This window comes from Coptis chinensis, chromosome 4 (genome assembly GCF_015680905.1).
Source record: "Coptis chinensis isolate HL-2020 chromosome 4, ASM1568090v1, whole genome shotgun sequence".
In the NCBI taxonomy this organism is placed as follows: domain Eukaryota; kingdom Viridiplantae; phylum Streptophyta; class Magnoliopsida; order Ranunculales; family Ranunculaceae; genus Coptis; species Coptis chinensis.
Genome location: NC_141459.1, coordinates 10,368,205 through 10,391,928, shown reverse-complemented (window position 1 = coordinate 10,391,928; position 23,724 = coordinate 10,368,205). Strand labels below are relative to the sequence as shown.

Sequence of the window (23,724 nt, the reverse complement as noted above, 5' to 3'; positions counted from 1 at the left end):
ATACTCCGAAGTTCATGAAAATATGCTCAGTTCTTACTTCTTAAAAAGCTTATGGACCTTCAAATAAAAGGCCCGATCTTGAAATTAGAGGCCCAAAAATGTCTCCACGGTCAAGAAAACACGCGCGTAACATTACCGCAACAAACCTCGAAAAACAGACAGCGTGCACGGTAGCACATTAGCACCGCCCATACATAAACAACCGTTATAGAAACTAAATATCTACAACCGTCTTCATCCACCGTCAACAATATAAAGGTTAAAAACTAGTAAGTATCTCGATGCATATTGAACAGTAAATAAACTCGGTTGCAGAAATATATTCCCTACAACCGATTCGAGGAGAGCAAATAAACAAACAGCTTTTCTTCTCTCACACTCTAAACCCACCTTAAACCCTAAACCCTAAACCCAACCTTAAAACTCCCAACTAAAAAAAAAAAAAAAAGTATTGATCTCAAAACCTTAAAAAAAAATTTATCTTAAACCAATCAAACTGGAGACTACTTGGAAATCATTAAAATTAGGAAGTAGAATAAATGTACCAAGTACAAAAACATCATGGTTCATACTTGGTATTGCTGGTGTTGCTGGAATAATTATATATACTGAAACAAAAAGAAGAAGAAGAATAAGAAGGGGTAAAAATGGAAATCAAATTAAAGAAGATTTTGGTGCTTTTATTGAAAGATTCCATCTTTATCCTTCACCTCAACCTCCTCCACCTTCAGCTCGTTTAAAGCTTACTGGTCTTACTTTTGCTGTTAATGACAAGTGTGTACTGTTTTTTAACTCGGGCTTTTGTTTTTTTTTTACTGTTGTTGAAAATTTTGTTTGTTGCAGTTTTGATGTGAAGGATTATGTGACTGGGTTTGGGAATCCGGATTGGAAGAAGACGCATGAGGCGGCGGGGAGGACTGCTGCGGCGGTTTCGTGTCTTTTGAAAAATGGGGCTACTTGTGTTGGGAAGACTGTTATGGATGAATTGGCTTTTGGGTGAGATTTTCTGAACATGGTTATTTTGTTTTGATATATACTTTTGTTGATTGTGTTGTTCCGTGTTTATTGAGAAATTTGCGGGTTGATTGCTGTTTATGGTGTTTATGTGTGGAAGTAAAAAAAATGAGGAAAATTAGTTAGCAGGGGATTCTAGCTGTAGATATATTTGCGTAAAGGCAGATAAAGGAGAGTCAGGTTAGTAGACACTAGACACGGATTGTGGAAAATTGTTATAGATAAAAACCTCCAGAACCAAAGTTCTCAGTAAGTCTCTTTTAAGTTGGAAAGTTAAAAGTTGACTTCTGACTAGTCAGCTAGGATCTCGTTGAACTGACTGTATGGTTTTGTTTATTTTTTCATGTGTATTCACTTGATCGGTGGCGAAACGTGAAATTCATAATTCTGTATTGATCATTTCTCAAAAGAAAGTACTAGTTGTTTCCTTATTGTTGGAGCACTAATGCCAAGTTATGTTACCTAGTGAGAGTTGCTAGAATATCAGATAAAGTTTTGGTAGATATTGCTTGACATGCACTTAAGGATTTCAGTAATACATTGCTCAGATTTTAGCTCTAGAGTGTGCTTGGAGGAGATTTCAGTAATCATCACATACCTGCAGAGTGCTGAGAGTTATGCTTATTGCTTTGACATGGTTTAAGAGAGTTGAAATCCTTGGTAGTTTTTGTATGAGGGAAATTATGTGATCTATAATGATGTGATACGTATTATCTTTCTTCCTTTTTTTTACATGGAATTCTTATGTTTTCAGTGTCATGTGCTATACTGCTATGAAGGTAGAATCTATCCTATTGTAAATGCTTATTTTTATTTATAATTTTTTACTTCCTATATTTGCAGCATCACTGGAGAGAATATGCATTACGGGACCCCTACGAATCCAGATGTGCCAGCTCATGTCCCTGGAGGATCATCAAGTGGTTCAGCCGTGGTTGTTGCAGCTCAACTTGTCGACTTTTCTCTAGGTATGGGTTTTATTTGGCATGCTTGAACCTAGATATTTGTGAATGATGAATGCTATATATGGTACAAATATGATAGATTAAATACTATTTCCCAGCTTACCGTTGAAATATTAGATATGGGTGAGTGAACATTAACCTTGTAGTCGATCATACTCTCATTAATTAAGCACTGAAATGGCTGTACCTAATAATCTTGTATAAGTCAAGTTTTTAGTTGAATATATCTAACTGAATTTCCTTGGATGGTTTACTCACGAAGTTTTTGTCTAGATGATTTACAGTGTGACATCTTGTGATGTCTGACACATATATGTAGCTTATAATGCTATTAACTTTCGACCTTTCACTGGTTCATATTTAGGTTAGACTGCTATTTTACTAAAAAGAAAGTTCAGACTGCTCTTTTGGCTTGAAAACACTTGAATTTATCATGCCCACTGAATTAGGTTTTGCGAATTTGGTTCATTTCATGTGTAATTCATTGCAGTGTATTGATTGTGTAGGTACTGATACTGTTGGATGTGTCCGAACTCCAGCATCATTTTGTGGCATTCTTGGATTCAGAGCTTCTCATGGGCTTGTCTCTACTGTTGGACTTGTGGCAAATTCACAAAGCTTAGATGCCATAGGTTTGTTACTATGCTGCTTTAGTACCTGAACCTGAACTTTTTGAATAATATTAGACCTCTTACTCTCTGTTGTACGACTATGGTTATATGTCCAGGTGTTATCTGCAGAGAGTCTAAAAGTTGATTCTCCTTTTCTAATCTGTATGTTCCTTGTTGTACATAGAGCAACACTTTCATGCATGTTTTACTTATGAGTAATCTTGAATATGTTGAGCATTAAAGAAAGAGATAATCAATCTTGACAATCCATAGGATCATCAGTGATAGTAGAAAGATAGGGAGATAGAGACTTAAGCCATCGTATGTAACAATTTACATGACTTCATTTTTTTTTTTTTTTTTTGGTGGTGGTGGTGGTGGTGGTTAGTACGGCTTGGGGCTGATGCGATCCTCGGATGTGTTGAAGGAGGAACTGTTCAACAGTAAAACATACCAGGGAGATGGAGAATCAAGCCATACGGTGTAACTACTTACATGGCCTCAATGTTTTCTAGAAGTAACCTCCTTTAATTGAGATCTGTGTTTTAGAAGTAAACTCCTTTATTTATGGTTTATCTTTATAGAAATAGGAACTTAATTTGTTTAGTGGTTTCCTAGGTTGATTAGAATTAATAGTATTATTTCTTGCTTAGCAAGTTTGGCTCATCTATATAAGGTCCTTAGAAGTTGCTTAAGAGTATTATTTCTTGCTTAGCAAGTTTGGCTCATCTATATAAGAAGGTCATTAGAAGTTTCTTAGGAATGCAATTATTAGATTATCGAATATCATGCATTCATGCTATACTATTGTTTTCTACTATTCTATTTTCCTTCATATTTTCAAATTTCATCTTCTTCTTTTCTGTAGTTCTTATTCGTCTAATTTCTTTATCTCCATTCTAATATTCTAAAGAAACTGTCTAGATTTTTGAAGAAGAATTGAAGGAGGATATTATGAAAGAAGAAAATAATGGACTTTAGAAAGAAGAGGATGAAGAAGAATAGAAATCAAGAAATATACTAGAAGAATTTGATTGAATGAATTGTTTGATCCCTAAACAACTACAATGGCTGCTTTATATAGATAAGCAAAACTTGATAGGCAAGAAGAAACTAGGTTTCTAATTCTAATTTAACTCAAATGGAAAACAACTAAATAAATCAACTTCATTGTATGAAAATAAATTCTAAAATACTGAAACTAAAATAAATTCTACTCTGCTTGTCCTACACCAGGTTCACGCTATCTGTCCTGGAATCTATTAATGTCAAATATGTCTCTGTTTTGATAAATGATTTAATTTCCTTGAACAAGATTTGGTATTGTGGAAGCACATAATTCGAACCATATATAGCTAAAAGCAACTGGTACAAAAATTTGGAAATTGAATGTCGGTTGTGAAACCTGTAAACATTTTACTTGTATTCTTTTATTATTGTTATTTTTCCTGTTATTGTTATTGTTTCTATTTTCACCTTTTTTTTATTAGTAGTATTGTGTCAAAGAGACTGTTTGTTTATTATTGTTATTGGCTAAAGGTTATTGTATTGAGTTAATCGAAAGCTAATTAAATCAACATCTAAGAATTAGAGAGAAGGCAATTGGGAAGGACCCTGACCCCATTATACCCCAAGAACTCCTGCCATGATCAAAATACAAGAGAAGCACAGACAAAGCCGAAATAGAAACTAAATGGCCAAAAACAGCCCATCCCTCTCCATCTTCCTATACCTAGAACAGGTTCTATTCCTTATTTTCATCCTTGTACCAGTCCTCATCAAAAAATTCCAAATCCATTTTCTGTTTGCCGTGCTCATCTTCAATGGCATCCAGATCCTTGCTTTCATCCATACCAAATCCCTTAACCAATCAAAATTGAACATTTTACATATAACTGACTCAGATAATTCTTTGTGAAAAACACTTTATTAAATCTTGCATATTAACGATTATAACCTTAGATGTGTTCATTTATTTCTTTCTAGCATATGTTTGGATTCACTTTTCATCGACCTGAGTTGGTGATTTTTCAGGATGGTTTGCACGTGATCCATCTGTCTTTCACCATGTTGGTCATGTATTGCTACCTGCATCGCGTGTGGAGGTTAGAAGGGGAAAACGCTTAATCTTTGCTGATGATTGCTTTCAGTTTATGAAGGCTCCTAAGCAGAAATCCATGCATGTAGTTGTCAAAGCGTCTGAAATCCTATCTGGGTGTAAGTATTTATTCTATGCTACTATTTTGAGATGATGATATGTGGCTATCTTGGAACAGACTCATAGTGTGCTAGAGAAGGCTGTTTGAGATCTTGATGCTAAAATGTCTGGCATTTACTATAGTTATCTGATTGTGCAGACCAACCACCACAGCATATGAATATTGGGCAGCATATTGCTAAAAATGTCCCTAGTTTGAAAGAATTTACTGAAACAGCCAATACCTTGCAACAAGGAACATCTACTTTGAAGGCTTTGTCAAATGTGATGATTTTGCTCCAGAGGTATTCCAAATGCTTTTCTGGATACCTTCTCCAATTTTCTGACCTTTTTTTCTCTGTTACTCGAGTACTCTATTCCGACATGAAATCACATTAAGAGGCAAACTTCTGCAAATCGGATATGTCTGCATTCTCTGCCATGTAGCCACCTGATGAATGGCATTTTATCTGATAAGCTTGTTTCCCAGTCTTCCTTAATGTTTATAGTGTATAAGCTAGATTAGTCTCTTAGTGGTGCTTTCAATATAGAATGTCAGTAGGAAAAAAAACATAGAATGTCAATAAGCTACGTTCGGAATTTTAGTATATTCATTCAGTAACAGTATACAGTAGTTTATCTCAATCATATTTGCAAATATCTGCCTTCTTTCTTTGATTACCTCACATATTTTAGTTCAATCGAGGCTGTTCCTAATTTCTCACTGATTTCAAGAAACCCTTTGTGTGAATTATGATACCGATGATACATGCAACTATTGTACATCATACCTCCAACTTCACTCTAATCCATCATTTTCCCTCCAGATATGAATTCAAAACAAATCATGAAGAGTGGATTAAAACAGTCAAGCCCAGGTTAGGAGCTGATATATCTGACCGTGTTCTTGCAGCAGTTAAGACCACCCATGAGAACATTAAGGCTTTCTACAAAGTTAAGACTGAAATGCGAGCTGCACTCCACAGTCTCCTTAAGGTACTCCAACTCTTTCAGTGATGCTCGTGAATCTCTGTATACTTTCTTCCATTGATTATAGTTCACTGATGCAAAACTTAAGAACTGTTATTTCTTTGGATGACATGTAAGTTAGATACTGCATTTTTGGGCTCTTTGAGCTTCTATTTTTACCCAATCTTTATTGAAATAATATGGGATGCCAATTTTCTTGTTGTTGCTTATGTCTTGGACAAAGTGATACTATATTGGATGATTGAATTAATTATTTGGATAGGTATACCAATTAGGAAACAGATGTTCCTTCATTTCATTCTTTATATGTTGATAATTTAAATAATATTTAGGAGAAGTTAAGCATGACAGACATTGTATTGTCCTTGGCCTTAAAATATCAAGTTTCTGTTTATTCCGCGTTTCTTGTGTCTAGTCTAAAAATGGAGATGGTCTGAAGTTGTGTTTTGTCATTTTTATTATTATTGAACTATACATCTTTTGTTCTCTTAAGTGGCCTTTCATTTTTGTCATTCTCCTCGGTCAATGTTCTAACTAATGCATGTTAATGCTTGTTGAGATGTTTAGTGAAGTCCCACATGGGGTGTTTAAAGCCTTGCAGTAATATATAAAAGTTCCTGGGCCTCTCCACTCATATCCAATTGGTTTTGAGTTAGATGCTCTAAAGTTTAAGAGAAGCTATAATGTACATAGGGGCTTTGATGCTTTATTATAGTGACTTTAAAGTACATACCTATATACTAAGTTGTTGTTCGTACTTCGTAGCATTGGAGGAAAAGTCAGTTTGTTCTCTTTTATGCAATTTAATATGCAAATGTCCATTTTGAGCATATATTTATCTAATGGTTGTCCTTCCTATTTCTGTTACATATTATGTGATAGCGATTTGTTTTTTCCTTACCTCAGGAGGATGGAATATTAGTGATTCCTACAATTCCAGATTTTCCACTAAAGCTTGATTCAGGGAAACATCTGTCGTCTGAATTCCTAGAAAAAGCATTCGTGTTGTTGAGCATTGCAGGAATGTCTGGGTGTTGTCAGGTTTGAATGATCTTTAGCTACTGTGATGAATATCTTTGTAATTTCCATTTGATCCAGTTTCAGGTATTAATTAACGGGAGTAATTGAGTATTCCTATTTTTCTTTTCTCTGTGTTACTTCAGGCTACATTACCACTGGGAAAGCATGACGGTTGTCCTCTCTCTATTTCATTCATAGCATCTCATGGAAAGGATAAATTTCTACTTGATACTATCTTGGATATATATCCTTCTCTTCAAGAACAAGTTGGCATTGCTTCAAACTCGTTACCGCTCCCAGACACTAATGGAGACATGGATACTTCAGAACTATTGAAAGAAAAGGTTGTTCTCCTAGTAATTAATATTATCTAACATGCACATCCTTGCTCAAGTCCTTGCATCATTCAACAATGAGATCTTTACATCAAGTGTTTAGTTTCTTATAGTGTACTTTCTTAGTCCATCCTATTCAAATTAGCAGGGTAATGCCGCATTTAAAGGAAAGCAGTGGAATAAAGCTGTTAAGTACTACAGTGAGGCTATAAAGTTAAGTGAAAATGCAACCTACTTCTGCAACCGGGCAGCTGCATATTTAGAGCTGGGATGGTAAGCTATATCATGGTTATTGTTTGTTTGTCTTTTGAAATGATATATTTTTTTTTCTAATATTGATGACAATTTGACAATTGATAACAATTTTGGTGAATGATTGTTTGTTGAATCTCAATCTTTGCAGCTTTCAGCAATCTGAGGCAGACTGCAGCCAGGCAATAATACTTGATAAAAAGGTGAATAAACAATTTTGTTTGAGTTTGTATCTGCATCAAATTTGGCAAAATTTCGTTATGCAGAAGTAGATGTTTTTTCTTTTTCGGTTAGTATGGTTTCCCTATCAAGTTATTCTTGTAAATACGTTGAGATCCTTGTATTTGTTAGTATTGTATAATCTGTGTGGCAAAGTAATCTTTATTCCATAATAATATTTTGTATAACCTAAGTGATGTTGACACCTATACGTATGAGTGTATCCGTATCCGTATCCGACATGGCAGAATTTCAAATATTGAGGTGTTAGGTATATAACTAGGTTACATGGACATGCCATATTTTGAAAAAAATCCGTGTCGGATACGTATCCTTGTGTCCGTGTCGGACACATATCGGACACGTATTGTATGTAATTTACCTCAAATTTTGATATTTTGCCGTGTCCAACAATTCGTATCAGTGTCCGATATGGACACACCTACCCGGGACCTTTCGATGTCCATTTTCATATCTGACATAAATACGTGGATATGTATTCGACACGAAATGTTTTTGAAATATGGAGTATAGATGTTCATAGGATATAACCACCTGGCAACCAGTAGTAGTGACTAAATTCAAGTAGGAGTTCATAAGAATACTTAAGTAGTAAATCATCACCTGAAATTTTTATGATTGTTTTTCTTGCATCCTTGAGTTGATGGATTCGTTTAGAAGATACCAAATATCTGCTCATGTTTGTAGCAATTGCAATGGGCTTTTCCAAATTACATTTTCACGAATTATTGCAACATTCTGTGCTATGTCATACTAAAGTGTGACACTTTGATGTTGTTGTACAAACATTTAAGATTCGATACATTTTTAGGCTGTGCACCATTCAGACCTTTTTCAAGGCATTGCAACATATTCAACGGTGGCCTTGCAAGCCAAGTACTTGAGGCATGGGCATGTGGAGTGGGACCAACAAAACTCTCAAAATTGTCTCGCATGTCATTTCAGTCACTCTTCACCATGTGGAGGTTGGAGCTCCTTGTCAACCCTACTTACACAAAACTACTATTGAATAGTAACTCCCAAATCAGCAAGCAAGTGTTTATCAATGAATATTTGTTTGTATGGTTTTTTGAAAGGAAAAAATTTAGATTGTGTCCCGTATGACACCTGTGAGTCTGTCATTATTGTATACACTTGAATCTCCTTGAAAGGCCCAGCGAGTCTGTTGAGATCTAATCCTCGTCATTTTCAGTGGGATTTTGCAGAACATGTTAAAAGTCTGACATGTTCTCCTTAGAGATATCTCTCAAATTAATGCTTCAAAAGTTTAACCTAGTACGTGTGGCTTCGACTTTTGCCCAAGTTAGTGTAGACAAAAATCAAGTCATTGAACTGAATTGCTGTCCAAATCCTGATACCAGAGTTGTACTTCCAATCCTAACCTTCATTTTCACTAGGCTGCTGTTTCTTCTATCAATTTGTTGCTCTTTTTTGTGGGGTCCATGTTTTGTCTTTTTGTATCTTCAAGGTGCATTGTCTCTGGTAGTTCATGTATGTAAGAGTATGTTACTCTGTATGAAGCATTATAGTATTGCTGTTGATGATCGTTTCTATGTTTTCCTCTTTATTGTGCAGAATGTGAAAGCTTATCTAAGACGAGGAACGGCAAGGGAAATGCTCCTCTGTTATAAAGAGGCTGCTCAAGGTGAATATTACTCTTTTCAATTTGATCATGAAATTCCCACGAGTTTTGAAGATAAAGTAACTTTTATATGTGATGGGCATTAAAACCAAAATTAGGATTTGATGTAGGAGTTGGGAACAATGACATAGACTTCATAGTGTTGTAATCACATCTCATTGCCTTCATTTCTGTGAAAGTATACTAGTTTTCAAAGCTTTTATGGTTTTGTTCCCAGGAAGCAATAAAAATAAATACTTGTCATTGTTGCTTATTAAATCTTACTTGGAGGCAACTAATTTACCATTCCATCTAAGAGTATAATTGGAATGGGCTTGGATTTTTTATTTTGTATTTTGTAGATTATATTAAGCTTGTAACCTGCTTATTCAAAGATTTTATAAGTATAACAACTAGGAACTGTGGAAGCTGGTCATCTTTATCAATTTAATTGTAGACGATTCTGTCTAGTTCTTTAATATTTGGAAAGCTTTGTGCTGTTGAACATGGTGATTTATTTTGTTTTCGCTCACAAACTTTACTGTGTTAACATTTCTTTTCTGCTCTTTGTAGATTTTAAGCATGCCCTGGTTCTTGAACCACAGAACAAGGTTGCAAATCTTGCAGAGAAAAGGCTGAGGAAACTGGCGAACTGATATGATAGGAAATGCATGTAATTTCCAAAAAGAAAAAAATATTTTGATGGACGAGTTGGGATCAAACTTTCTATGGGATCGATGTTCATGATGGATGCGGTGGTTATAGTTTTAATGCGAAGTGTTTCATTTGATTTTTGTACTAAAACGAATACGATTTAGCAATTTGAAGATGAGTGATGTTGACCAATGCGGCTGTTGTCAAAGAACAATCTTGAAACTGTTCATATTTATGTATCTATCTGTAATTAAATGACAATTTCATCCATATTAAGAAATGAAAATAAAGTAATCTTGGATGTCACTGAAAAGCGGACTTGATCAGAGATGCTTGAGAAGTTACAGCCCTTGTCTTTTTGCAGTTTAGTTTGTTTCATGTTTCCTGAATCGTGGTGGGGTTTAATTACTGGTACATATTTTATCTGTTTCACATATGCTGGCACAGGGGAGGTATTTCTTAGAGTGTTTTGGTGATACTTTGAAGGATCAACACCCTCGTGTAAAACGTGATAGGCCTCATCAACTAGTCCCTGAAGGCCTGTGACAAACAAAATTGTGTCTATCTTGCAGGCATTTGCTTTATGTGTGACGGACGGATGAAGGTTCTTATTCGGTGAGGTTTCTACTTTACACTTTTTCTGACGAGTAAGCCTCACTGGCACTACCCAAATTCAGTTTGCTTTAATGCACTGCTGGATCAAATGATAATATCAAAATTGGAGACGTGTGTGTACTCCCAAAAAAAATGCAGTGACATTTTGTTTTGATATTTCGGGAGGATAAGCATGTCGAGAAGTCTGGGAAGAGTACCCTGCAAACTCCAGAAAAAGGAACGTCTTCATTAACCACCCTAAAAGTTCATACTAAAGAAATGATTCAAAGAGAGAGTTGGCACTTGCAGGGTCACAAGTTTTAACTCAAAATGGTGGTGGCAGCCCGGTAGGTATGGTAGGTAATGTATGGGTTTAGGGAGTTTATAAATGTCTATCAGTCTATGTAGCAAGTTTTAACCGGATTTAAGTCCCAAAAATTAAAAGGGCGTAGTTCCCTTGCTGAGGAAGTCCTCGTCTCAAAGAAAAGTTTCAACAGTCAGCACAAACTTTGTTTAAGCTCTCTCACAAGTCATTCTAACAAGAAGTGTTTGGCATTGTTCTGGAATTGCATTAGAATCGCTTCACACTCTACATATTCTACATTTCAAATAAATTTGATCATACAGTATTGGAATAAGACCTACCTGAAAAACCAAAAATAAAATAAAAAGGGAACCTGCTGTCCAATGGTTCTCTTGAAATTTCTCTGAACAAACAAACTCACCCGAATTTATCTGTAAGAAAATAATCAATGATGGCCTTGAAGTTGCTTCGTGAAAATACTTTTCATTGTAAGGATCATTTAATTCTAAGTTGTAATAGTCCACCAAGTAGTAGATACATATGTACTCATCTTCCACCAGACAACTCAATTGCATTTTGGTCATGAATAGAATCTTCTCCCCAGTCAAATCTCATCTGCAATCTCTCGTACTCCTGTCTCCGATTAATCTCAACCTGCTGCCACTCTTCCCACCTCTCCGCGAGTCCCTCTCCTTCCAGCATCCGTACCACATCCGACATTGTTGGACGGTCTTCAGGTGATGGTTGGGTGCAAAGTAGAGCAACTTTGATCATCATCTCCACCTCTTGGCTGTTGTAATTCCTAGTTAGGTTGCGGTCAACAATGGCCCCTAGTCTTTTCTCCCTTTCCAGCTTCTTCACCTGTAAGGACAAAAGAAAGCAAAAGGAGAAGAAATACACATTAACAAAAGTTGAAATAAGAGAACACCTACTTAAAAGGCCAGTTATATAAGCTGGAGGAATTTCATGTACATCAATAAAGGAACTATACATCAACAGTGCATCCACAAAACTTGAATCAAATCCTAATCCCGAAAAGAAACAGGAGCTCTCCTGTGGTATACCTTCACATTTTAGACATTCTCTCTCTATTGGAATTAGTTTACGTATTTTCTTTTACTATTTTCTAATTTTACCATCTTAGTGCATATATATTTGCAAGTAAAAAGAATTGTACATTGACACGAGAACCGTGTTGATACAATTCATGGTGGCATTTATATCCATCCTATGGTTTAGAACAGTAACAATTTCCTTTTGAGTAATCTGCAAGTTTATATTCAGTAACTCCAAGCCAACAACTATAAGTAGGGTACCAAGACCAAAAGGTGCAAATATCTGTAGCTCTGTATAAAAATTCTATAAGTAGGGTACCAAGACCAAAAGGTGCAAATATCTGTAGCTCTGTATAAAAATTCTAGCCATTCATAGTATTTAACTTCAGGAATTTAAATGGTCTTACATGATCAAGCAATAACACATCATCTTCCTCCTCCAACCGAGAGAAGTCTATAGCACGTTGTCCGGTTACAATTTCCAAAAGCATTATACCATAACCAAAAACATCTGTCCTCTCAGATGACTTTCCAGTAGACAGATACTCAGGTGCGATATGGCCCATAGTTCCACGAACTTGAGTTGTCACATTAGTTCTTCTAACATCCACTAATTTTGCCAAGCCAAAGTCCCCAACAACTGGTTCAAAATCTTCATCTAGCAGAACATTAGCAGCCTTAACATCACGATGAATAATCTTTGGATTACAATGTTCGTGAAGGTACTCTAATCCACGAGCTGTGCCTAGAGCCACTCTTTTTCTGGTAGGCCAATCCAGTACTGGCTCCCCAGGTTTAACCTCTGCAATTCATAGGCATATATTTAGAGAAAATTGTAAAATCACACAAACAAATTATATAAAATAGATGATATCCATCGAATGGCATTTCACAATACTGATGGCCAATGGATTTCAGGGGGAAAAAAACACCCAGAAATTCCGTAATGATTAATCATAGTTCTGCCAGCGAAGGGGAAGATAGAGAAAGATATGGTCAACAACTTTTTGGCTGAAGTGGAGATCTTTCTTTCAATAAATGCTATTTGACAGACCCCATTTTGATTAAGATGAATACCACTCACCCCTCTTGCGCACAGCACATCTATTTCATTAAGCACATACAGGCTTAAAAGCTTTGAAGAGTAGATTTGTATCTATATGATAAGGACTGATTATTGCTACTACCCTTGGTATTATATAAACAGACACACGTGTGTGTGTTGGGGGGGGGTGTTATTCTCTAGACTCTATCACATCACAACTTATAGTCATATTTTATTCTGAAAAATATAACATAACAGATAATACTGACATGAAACTAAGATACAGTTGTGGAGTACGTACAAGGAAATGTTGTAAGACCGTGAATACAGTTCTGTATGAGCATTTTCAAATATTTGATTCAGAGTTTGTACCTCTTAGACGATAAGCAACACTTAGATTCTGCATGAAAGGATAAACTAAAAGCCTTTCTGATGGTGTTGTACAAAACCCGATCAACCTCAAAAGGTTCCTATGAACTGCTACACTTATCATCTCAACTTCACGTAAGAAAGCTTGCTCGCCACCAGGACTTTCATAATCAGTCAATCGTTTTACAGCAATTTTTGTATTATCTGCAAGCACTCCTTTATATACCTTCCCAAAACCTCCCTGGCCAAGAACATTTTTCTCGCTGAAGCTATCAGTAGCCAGTTGTAATTCTCTCCATGCAAATCTTTTTAGTTGGCCAAATGCTATTCTTCGGTCGACTTCACCTGAGAAACCCATCGTAAATTAACTTTCGGGAAACAGCTGTCGCTATTAGTATGTTTTCGATCTTTTTAAGAACTTTACAGTACATGCAAGTAAAAAACTTCCTAGATAATCCAAGTCCATGAAAATGAAGTGTTACACATCAAATAATGAATATCTGACCTCTTCGGATGACAAAGCAGTCAGGAGAAAGAAAAATGGTGAGTGCTTCTTAGACCTAATTCTCCATATTCTAACAGAATGTGGTGTTATGCTGATGAGACTTTGAGAAGTAAGTCGCTTGAAGGGCTAAAGTCAGTATAATGACCTCTTCAGTACTAGTGTAGACTGACATCCTTCCCTTCCATTGAGCATATAAATGTTGATTTTTGATCTCACAGTGGACTCCGATAAAGGAATCCATATAACTTGCTTGAACTATCACATTTTCAAAAAAAGTCCAACTCCTTTATTAATGATCATTGCTATTCGTAATAATAATAATAACAGTGATTGTTATTATTACATAAGATTAATACTGTTACTGTTCTTATTATTATTATGCAATCCAAAACAACACGAGTTGCCAAAATATCATAGCAAAATGCTTGAGAAGGCACATTATTATTGGAGTTATTTTTCCTCTTCATCCTAAGTAATTTGCTGGTGCACACATGGCATAGACCATCCAGATGTGAATATGTGATGTAGATGAACCCTATGTAAGCGAGAACTCAAAAAAATGTACAACTCCAAAAAACCAATTTTAGAGTCCATGCTCAAATGATAAGTACAATGGGAACACTGGCACTATTATTATATAAGATACAAATTGGAATGCCCTCCGGCCTCCACAGATCCACTCGATTTAAAAAGGAAAATTGTATACCTGCAACATCTACAAAAACTTCACGCTTATAGCCTTTACGCCTGCCCTTACACAGAAGAAATAGTACACCTCCAAAAAGGACAAAACCAATCAACCCTCCAATTACTCCAATTATTATTCCAAGCTTTGATTTGTTTGAACTACCTGTGATAATAAGGGTGTCAGGCATTACCGTCGTAGGACAGAATAAATTAAAAACTATCAGTGCTATGAGAAGAAGCCAAAAGTAAAGTATATCAAAATAAGTGAATAAGGTACCTGTATTATTAGAACTAGAAGCACAGCGGAGCGAAAAATTTGTGCCACAATTCAAGTCATTTCCAGTAAAACTGCATTCACCCATTTGAAAACGGAAATTCTTTCTAAGACTAAATATAATATGAAAACAATTTATTCATTAGTTTACCAGATAAATTAATTCATAGTGTAGCAGGGCTAGAACTTAATCGAACAATGAGGAATATCAATAACGTGTCAGTGTTCATACTTGTATGTTGGAACTTGAAACAATTTAGCAGGCACTTGACCGCTAAGATGGTTGGAATCTAGCTGACTGCAAGAATGGTTTCAACATCTGTCAAATTACATATTATCTAACAAAGTGAACCATCTAAAGTAATAATGAAAATACTAGCTACAGGATCCACCTAATCATGCAATTTAGCTTTTAAATGCCACTTCAGTTTCAGTAACAATATCCTATATCCACGACACGAGTATTATTAAGAGTGGGATCACATACACTCTGATCAAGCTGGGAAGGTTTGCAAATGACTCAGGGATGGGTCCACTAAGATTGTTGTGACTCAAACTCCTGCAGAAATGATAAAAAAATCAACAAAAATACACGTGAAAGTCACAACTGTAAAAGAAGTTATATAGCCTAAACAGTAAAACCATGTGTATCTTCTTACAAGAATTGAAGCTTCCGAAGACCGCCAAGTGAAGGTGGTATTTGCCCACTCAAACGGTTATTTTCGAGATCCAAATTCTGCAAGTTCAACAAGTATCCAACCTCCACAGGTATCTCGCCAGTTATGCCATTACCTTGCAATGACCTATATGTTTTACGCATCTAATCAGTAGCATTTCATGAACATGGAAAAATAACGTGAAGAGCTACAAGGAAATAATGTTAAGGGATAGCAGACAATATCAGTGCCAACAGAGGAAGATATCTATTTTATAGCTCGTTCAGTACAGAAGAATATTCCACATTGGTTCCTATGTCTCTTCAAGTTGTTCCCTTACAGTTTTCACTTGTTTAGTATTCCATGAACATGGAAAAATAACATGAAGAACTACAAGGAAATAATGTAAGGGATAGGACACAATATCTATGTCAACAGAGGAAGATATATATGTTATAGCTTGTTCAGTACAGAAAAAAATTCCACATTGTTTCCTATTTCTATTAAAGTTGGTCCCTCACAGTTTTCACTTGTTTGGGTGGCTGTGACTTTTGTGGCAGTTGTATCGATTCATCAGCTTACCAAGAGATTCCTTTCCCCAGTATTCTTGAGTTTCTTATGCTCATTAAATCATACTCATTTTCCTACGATCAGTCATCCAGAGTCTCTACCAGAAAAGTGGCTCACGATTTCGAAGGGTGAAGATGTTGGATACTCCTTCGAATGTTGGATAACTGTATTTCACTGATTCTTATTGTTTGGCTAAAACGACTCTTACTTAATCGAAGAAATTGAGATTCAAAGTTTAGATTACTGCATACAGGGTAGAAAGTCTCTTCAGAACCCCAATTCTAGGTGTCAGGGACCCAGAAAATCCCATTGAAGATAAAGTCCTGCAAAGAAATATGGAATCAATGAATGAGCATATTATGTCAATCTATTGTACATTTCCTCAGAAATACTTAATGCATGTACAACTGGATAAAACGACAAGTCAGCAACCAAGATAAAAATTAAGGTGAATTAGTTACAGCAAGCCAGGAACTAATAACTTACACAGAAATGACATTATTATTAGAATCACAGTACACATTTGTCCAAGTACATGGATTAACTTGATTTTGATTCCAATCTGACAGCTGAGAGGAAGAAGCGTTCAACATATTCCTCAATGCATAAAGTGCATCCCCTGGAATGAAACTTATAATTAGTCAACCAATCCATTTTCTACTTTTGGAAGGTAAGCTGAGATTATACCATAGAACAAGATGCTGAGACACATCGCTACATTTTCCGAATTGAAAGTCACAATATATATCCCAATATAAGATTTTAGTCATGATCGGTAAAACCTTTGGGTGATGATACCAGAGGTCTGGGGTTCGAACCCCGCCAGCATCAAAGAGTTACTGATCTAATTTAAAACAGGCTTGCCAATCAAAAAAAAAAACTCATCGTCAAAATATCAGAACATGGGGAACGGGAACCTAAGGGAATATAGAGAAATTCTGGGTAAATTTGGCAAACAATGCAATACCATCCAGGATACTGCCGGAATTTGAGGAAATTTTGTGATATACCACAGATTAGTGCACTACCATCTTGTGAAACATTTGACACGGAGGCGATAGATGGTTGGCATGTTGTGAGAAATGGAATATTGTACTATGGTACAAATGATCATGTTCACAATGGAAAAGTACATGATTGATGAATGAAACCAATCCAATTCGACAAAAAAAAGACCTGGATAAAATTTGAGAGAACACAAGTTAAAGAAAGATACATTACCAAAGCAAGAAAATTAAATGAAAATTACGGGAGGGTCATATCGTTATCAATGGACTTATGAATTCCCAAAGGAGTGAGTACATAAAAAGTTATGATACAGAACAAGTTCCGATCAACAAGCCTTTTAACCTATTTGTATCCTTGTAAAAGAGAGTGAGACTATTCTTTGTATCCGAGTTTGAGCCAGCTTCCACTAGTGTGATTCTGTTGTAACATTTCAGCAAAGCATCTGCTCTGCAAGTTTTCATCCTCAATACACTTTTCAGTTTTATAATGTAATCTTTAATGGCATAAACTATGACTCACAGTTAGTTTCCAACTTCCTACGAGTCCTGGTCTAGAAACCATGAAGCTTTGGTGGCGTGATTTTCAGTGTGTCAGAAACCACAAATACAAATTGGATAAACTGATAAACACATTTGATACATAAGGATTAATTACTTATCATTCTCGCTATTACAGTTTTTGTAGGTGCATATATACATAGTTGTTAGTATCTTATTATCCATGACATACACATATATATACAAATAATACCTGCCACATAAATGTACATAGGTTACCAGTACAAACAGAACAATTATTGCAACACATTGAGGAACCCTCTGCGAACACAGAAAGTTATGAAATGATATATTTTCCTCTAACGGTCTGAAGACTTTCCTTCCATAGAGGTTTAAGTATGGAAAAGAACTCCGTATAGAAACTTTAACTAAAATCACACGAGTTCTACTTTCCAGATAAAGTTCAAGTTATCTCAAAAAATGTATTTGCATTATCAAGAGCTATCATTTCATTCCAAGAATGCAACTAATAATTTCATCACTATGAATGTTGATTCTGCTAAAGCCGTAAGAAAGTAAGATGGACAACATATTGTACCTTGGAAATCAGATGCCACTAAAGAACCCATATAAGCCAACAGCATCGCTACATATACCAGTCTCATCCTTGAAAACATTCTTCCCAACAATTAGTCCAGTGGATTATATGGTCGCTCTGTTATTCAATGACTCTCATGTCTGTGAAAATCAGCAGACCAAAACGTATTAATAGTTAAATAGTCATGGCAACAAAGCACCTTGATTTCACAAATTTAGCACCAATCCGAATTCAAATTCATTTTATGCCCAACATATACTACATACAGAAGTCATTTATTTTCACTGCTACCTATACATTTGTTCTACTTCTTTGCTATCTCAACAATCAGACAAAATCACATTCAAAAAGGTTGAAAATGAATTATAGTGGACGAAGCCGCTTGTGCAATACAGGAAACACAAGGTAAGCTTTATTCATTCCAGACATTGAAATGAATACTACTCTTTCCTTTGAGCATTTCAAAGCTCCAAATTCTACTTAGCACAATTGGCAAAGGGCATCCTAGAATTTTCATTTACTTTCTTCACAACAAACTAACCAACTTACCAAATCAAACAAACAACAGATTCATAGACAAATTCAAGTCATAAAGATGGTATATTTCAGTCAAAGAAGATTCATTCACATCTAAAACAAGCTTAATCATACATATAACATACTTAAAAATGTAAAACAAATCACAACTAAAGAAAGGGACTATTCTAAAGTGTAGAAAGAAAAGAACTTTAACATTAAAACAAGGAAATGAGTTGAACTGACCTTGAAGGAGTGAAAGAAGCCCAAGACTTTGAAACATCAAGTAAAAAGTATGTACTAGTTGAAGAGGAAGATCTGTGACAGCTGGTGAGTTATGCAATCTCTGTTGTCTCTTTGTTCACTCCTCTTTTTCTCCAGCTTCAATTACAGATAGGCTAAAGTCTAGAGTCTAGAGTCTATATTGTGGTTCTAGACTCACAATATAGTCAACAATTCCGCTTCTAAATCAATTTTCTTGAACCAATTTATCAAATATTTAGATATAGATGGCTCATGGGTGCACCTATTTTTGCTTCTAATCACCCATGTGGTTCATTTTGTTGCAACTCGCAAGTTAATTTAGCAAACAAGTCGTAAGACAAGAATAATAATGAGACATGACCATGATTGGCAATTGGGCGGTATAGGAATTGATATGCTCACTTGGACTGTTGTCACCCTTTCAATTTTTAGCAAACTTCAGCTTACCTCCTGACCCACTTGATCGAGGGTGTACTGATTTTTGTTAAATAAAACGAAAGGCTATCTAAAACTCCACTCGGATCAAATTGCGTGAGTGGGATTGAACAAATTCCTTTAGCATTGTTTATAAAGAAGTTTCCGCTGCTTAATATTTTTGACTAATCGTGATGTGATGTTGGTTGATCATATGACTCATCTTACCACTAATTTCACCTTCACTGTGCTTATCATCGTAAATTTAGAACATCTAACTCAAAATCTCAAATCATGACAATGAGATGAAGGCAAGATTCATCTTTTTAATGTACAAACTTTTTAAAGTATCTTAAAGTTATATATATGTCTCTTTTCTTTTCGGTTTGATTTATAAACCAAGGAACACCAACCTATTTGTTCCACTTTGGCATCCTAAATGCATAAAATGTGCACATGTTACTTATGTCCCAATAAGTCAATAGCACAGCGTCAGCGATAGAGAAGGGCATCATCTTTACCTAAATTTAGGCTACTAGACTTCCATTTTGGAAAGTGGCCAGGTACAATGTTAGCTACAAGGTTTTCTAAAAGGTTAACACACGTCTAGACTTGGAACTATGGGTGAGGATTGAGAATGTTACATAATACTGATGTACAGAATTACTATCCATGGGTTGCTTGGAATTTGGACTTCTGGAATGAAAAGTTATACACTAGCTTCGAGTCTTTCTTGAGGGACTTCTTGTTGGGTCACTAGATCTGATATTGGTCAAAATCATGTTGGTTTTGGTTGGCCGATAGATACAACATACTCTTGAAGGGAGTGCTTCTTAGTTGAAATATTGTGGCAGTGCCCTTGTCACAAAAGGGATCTTCCCATCCTTAGAAGTTCTCATCTTCCATATGGAATGTATTCGATGTGCTTGGAGAGGTCTAACTTCTCATTTGAAAGACTAGCAGTTTGCATCATATAAGCGCAATGTGACTGGGTAGCAGAATTTTCTTGAAGTTTGTGACTGGCTAGTAGTCGTGTTCTCATGTAGTCATGTAGCACATATGAACTTGAATAACAAACCTGTGTAAACTGTAAAGAGATATATGCCAAAGCCAAACAAGATCTCAGTGAGGTGGGCTTGGTCGGTTGGGCCTTTAGAATTTCACGTAAGTTTGTTATGTGGATAGTGGATTATGGACTAGTAGTACTTATATATTTTTTACAACAAAACTAGTTCTTATATATTTTTTACAATAAAACAATTAAGGGTGAACTAGTGTTACCTCCTACTAGATTCCCCCCTATTAGATAGGAAATTAGGGTCTCTTCCTAAATACACACAAAAAAAATTTGGTCAACCCAATTTGACTTTTTTTTTGTGTGTATTTAGGGGGGAGACTCTAATTTCCCATCTAGTTGGAGGAAAATCCTAATTGTCTCATCTAGGGGTTAATCAAAAAATCAAAAAATTCCAAATTTGCCAAATGTAGTTAACAATTTATAAAATTTGGCTAATTGTAGACCGTTCATTTTCACCATTTTTAATACTATATTTGGCAAATTTAGATTTTTTTTTTTTTTTTTTTTTTATTATTTGTGATAATGTTTAGAATAGTTAGGAGATCATATCTACAAAATATTAGCTTAATCCGAAACTTATAAATGCCCTAACGATTTTGAGTTTGTTTACTTGTCAAGATAAAATGTCCCTAGAACCCCTCCCATAATCCCATATTGGTTAACCCAACCATTAAAAGGGGGGATGGGGATTATGGACCTAGTAGTACTTATATATTTTTTACAACAAAACTAGTTCTTATATATTTTTTACAATAAAACAACAAAAGAGATGTTGTATTTTTTACCCTAAACTCATTTTGTTGTAATATATATTGCGCAGGGATCATGAAGTCAAAATCTTTTGTATGTAGTCATTTTCAGCAAATCGAAATGGAACTTTTGAAGCACAAAATTAGATTCATCAATCTCATCTCTTTACATCAAAGCGAAGTGGAACTGTTGAAACACAACATTAACTAAATCAATTTTTTAAGTTTTTTTTTTCTCAAATTTGTTTCTATAAAGATATCAGTTTTGACTCTTTACCACAATAATATTTAAAGAGAAAACATTGGAATTCGCAAAATCTAACTTTATTTAATTTACAATTAGATTTGCGCATCCTATTTTGACATTGTATTTCTGCATTCATGGGTTTAGCGGTTTCAATTAATGTTCTCGATTTCTGATATGATATTGAGTTTGCATGTTTTCTGTGCTAGAGTTGTTGTTTTTTTTTGTTTTGTTTTGTTTTTTTTTCGTGAAAGACTTCCTCCTTTTTCTTTTTCTTTTTTTCGCTTAAAGGTAATTGATTAAAAGAATAAAGAGTTACAAGGAAAAAGAATAAGAAGTGTTAAGAACTGTATAGTATGAGTATCATCAGTTGTGTACCCACCTAATACATCTTACATATCTATATAATAAAAAGCAATGGTGTGGGGCCTGTAAGGTCTCCATCTAGTGGTTGTCATTGTCTTTTAACAAGTTGTGACATGACCGATCCAAGTGTTTGGAGGGTTTGTATAATTTTGTTAAGTGTAATCAATACCATGAGATTTGTCCAAAAATCAACCAAAAGTCAACAATTGCGGCTGGGCTTATAAATTGTTGGGTTAGCCCATAAACTGTTGGGCTTATAGATAATGGGCAATTGGGATGGCCTTGTGGCTGGGCTTATAAATTGAGTTGTTGTGCCGAATATTTTGCGCCTAAGATACGTGTACGCCTTGCGCTGAAGGCGTGACGAGTTGTCGGGGTAGCGCCGTAGGCGCATCGAGGCCTTGCGGGCTGTAGGCACGGGCATACCCTAGTAACTTATGAAACGGAAGTAAGTAGTAAAGTGGTTCTCCATATCTCTCACAAAAGGAGGTTTGTTGTCCCACCATTTACTTTCTCCATTTTGCAATGCTGCTCCATGTCTCGCACAGCTATCCGCACCTTTGTTTGTCTCCTCCATGTAGTCAGAACATTGATCCATGATGCTTGCTCCTTGAGTTGCATCCATTTTGTTCTAACCCTCCAATGCAATCGTGGTCTTCCCGAAAGGCTTTGACTACCGATGCAGAGAGTCGGATTCCACCCATATATATCTCCAAATCCCATCCGGTGCCCTCTCAATCCCTTCTATAATAACATAAGTTTCGTCATATAGTTAGTACATACCCCAAGTCCTCCCTGTTCTTTGCCCCCAAAAGTTACCCATGTCATCTCTCGAGAATCACTCCCCAACCAGCCCCTTTTAGGTTCCCTTGTGAACTTCCATCAACATTAATTTTTATGATGCCGTGAAGTGGTAGAAGCCGATAACATTCCGAATTTTGGGTGCTCTTCTCGGTTTGTGTTGGAGATTAAGGGGTGTGAAGAATTTTCATATCGGTCACCGTGTTGTTCATGGTACCTGTCGATTTTTGGTATGCTCTGATGATGGCTCTTCTAGTCAGAAAGCAAATATTAGAGAAGCTGGAGTTTTTCTGATCATAGAGCACCTATTCACTCATGGTCAAGGAAACAATTTTATACATCCTATTCACTCATTTATGTTTTTCACTGCATCGACATGATGAAATAGGCCTCACTTTGGATTTTAGAAAACTTTCAATAATAATTTATCAAATTTCAACCTTGGTCTTAAATATTAATTAAATAAGTTAGTGATCGTTTTGAGTGATAAAACATTAAAAAGATGCGAACATCTTAAAATGGGTTAACACGTTAAAAATTCTACTTACAATTACTATTCAATAAAATGATAACGAGTGTCGAGCAACAACTAATGTTACAAGTGCGGGTGGATTTGTGTTGAACAAACATCTATAAAATATTCGGAATGAGTTGTTGGGGAGTCTAAATAATACACATACACAAAACAAACAAAAAATGCGGTATGAGATTCTAATGCGATATTAGTTTAATTAACAGACATTGATTGAATTGGTTAGGATGAGTGAAACCTAATTTTCCATGTTAGGAGTTGGATTGCAGTAAATCTTGTATAACTTTTCGTGTATTGTCTATTGGCATGTACTTTATCAATCCACAGTAAAAATAGATAGTTGTGGAACGGTTGAACACTATAACCATGTATCCACTCTTATGGCTATAAAGAATATATGTACTTTGAAGGTGTTCTGATGCACAAGATGAGTGCTATGTGACCGTTGTGCAGTGTAAATCATGACATGAATTGCCCTGTCTAATTTTGCAAGTTAGTAGACTTTATGGAATATGATTCACGATCCTTAGCTTGTTCGTGCACACAATGTCGTATATGATGAAAGGCAGTGTGTTGAGAGTCTTAGTATCAGCACTCTTTATTTTATCTCATTGTACAATGTGCTGGTAATGAAGTCATATAAAGAACTCACGCTTAGCATTGGACTGCACTAAGGTTGACTGTGAGTATGGGACCGGA

At 35.7% G+C, this 23,724-nt stretch overlaps 2 protein-coding genes and 1 long non-coding RNA gene across 3 annotated transcripts; 2 read left to right on the top strand and 1 right to left on the bottom strand.

Moving 5' to 3' along the window:
- Window positions 1–472: 472 nt before the first annotated feature.
- Window positions 473–10,212, top strand: LOC147501798 (outer envelope protein 64, mitochondrial-like; the record flags this gene model as incomplete). The annotated part of the gene is made up of 14 exons (XM_086604396.1): window positions 473–774; window positions 844–996; window positions 1,858–1,982; window positions 2,486–2,611; window positions 4,625–4,807; window positions 4,948–5,092; window positions 5,615–5,783; window positions 6,684–6,818; window positions 6,941–7,141; window positions 7,281–7,405; window positions 7,536–7,587; window positions 8,436–8,589; window positions 9,200–9,269; window positions 9,819–10,212. Coding segments are annotated over 13 exons (1,926 nt in total), but the record flags the coding sequence as incomplete, so codon positions are not given.
- Window positions 10,213–11,041: 829 nt separating this feature from the next.
- LOC147501796 (leucine-rich repeat transmembrane protein kinase family protein) lies at window positions 11,042–19,298 on the bottom strand. The gene is made up of 12 exons (XM_086606791.1): window positions 18,824–19,298; window positions 18,062–18,201; window positions 16,445–16,577; window positions 16,210–16,281; window positions 15,392–15,535; window positions 15,220–15,291; window positions 14,965–15,030; window positions 14,736–14,806; window positions 14,478–14,621; window positions 13,270–13,611; window positions 12,260–12,654; window positions 11,042–11,658 (listed from the first exon to the last, which is right to left on the bottom strand). Exons 2-12 carry the CDS (start codon window positions 18,138–18,140, stop codon window positions 11,344–11,346), a joined length of 1,833 nt encoding a protein of 610 aa, XP_086462917.1. The 5' UTR covers window positions 18,141–18,201; window positions 18,824–19,298; the 3' UTR covers window positions 11,042–11,343.
- On the top strand, window positions 11,907–12,449 carry LOC147501797 (uncharacterized). Its single transcript, XR_015221465.1, has 2 exons — window positions 11,907–12,125; window positions 12,184–12,449. It is a non-coding gene; the product is annotated as an uncharacterized LOC147501797 (long non-coding RNA).
- Window positions 19,299–23,724: the final 4,426 nt, after the last annotated feature.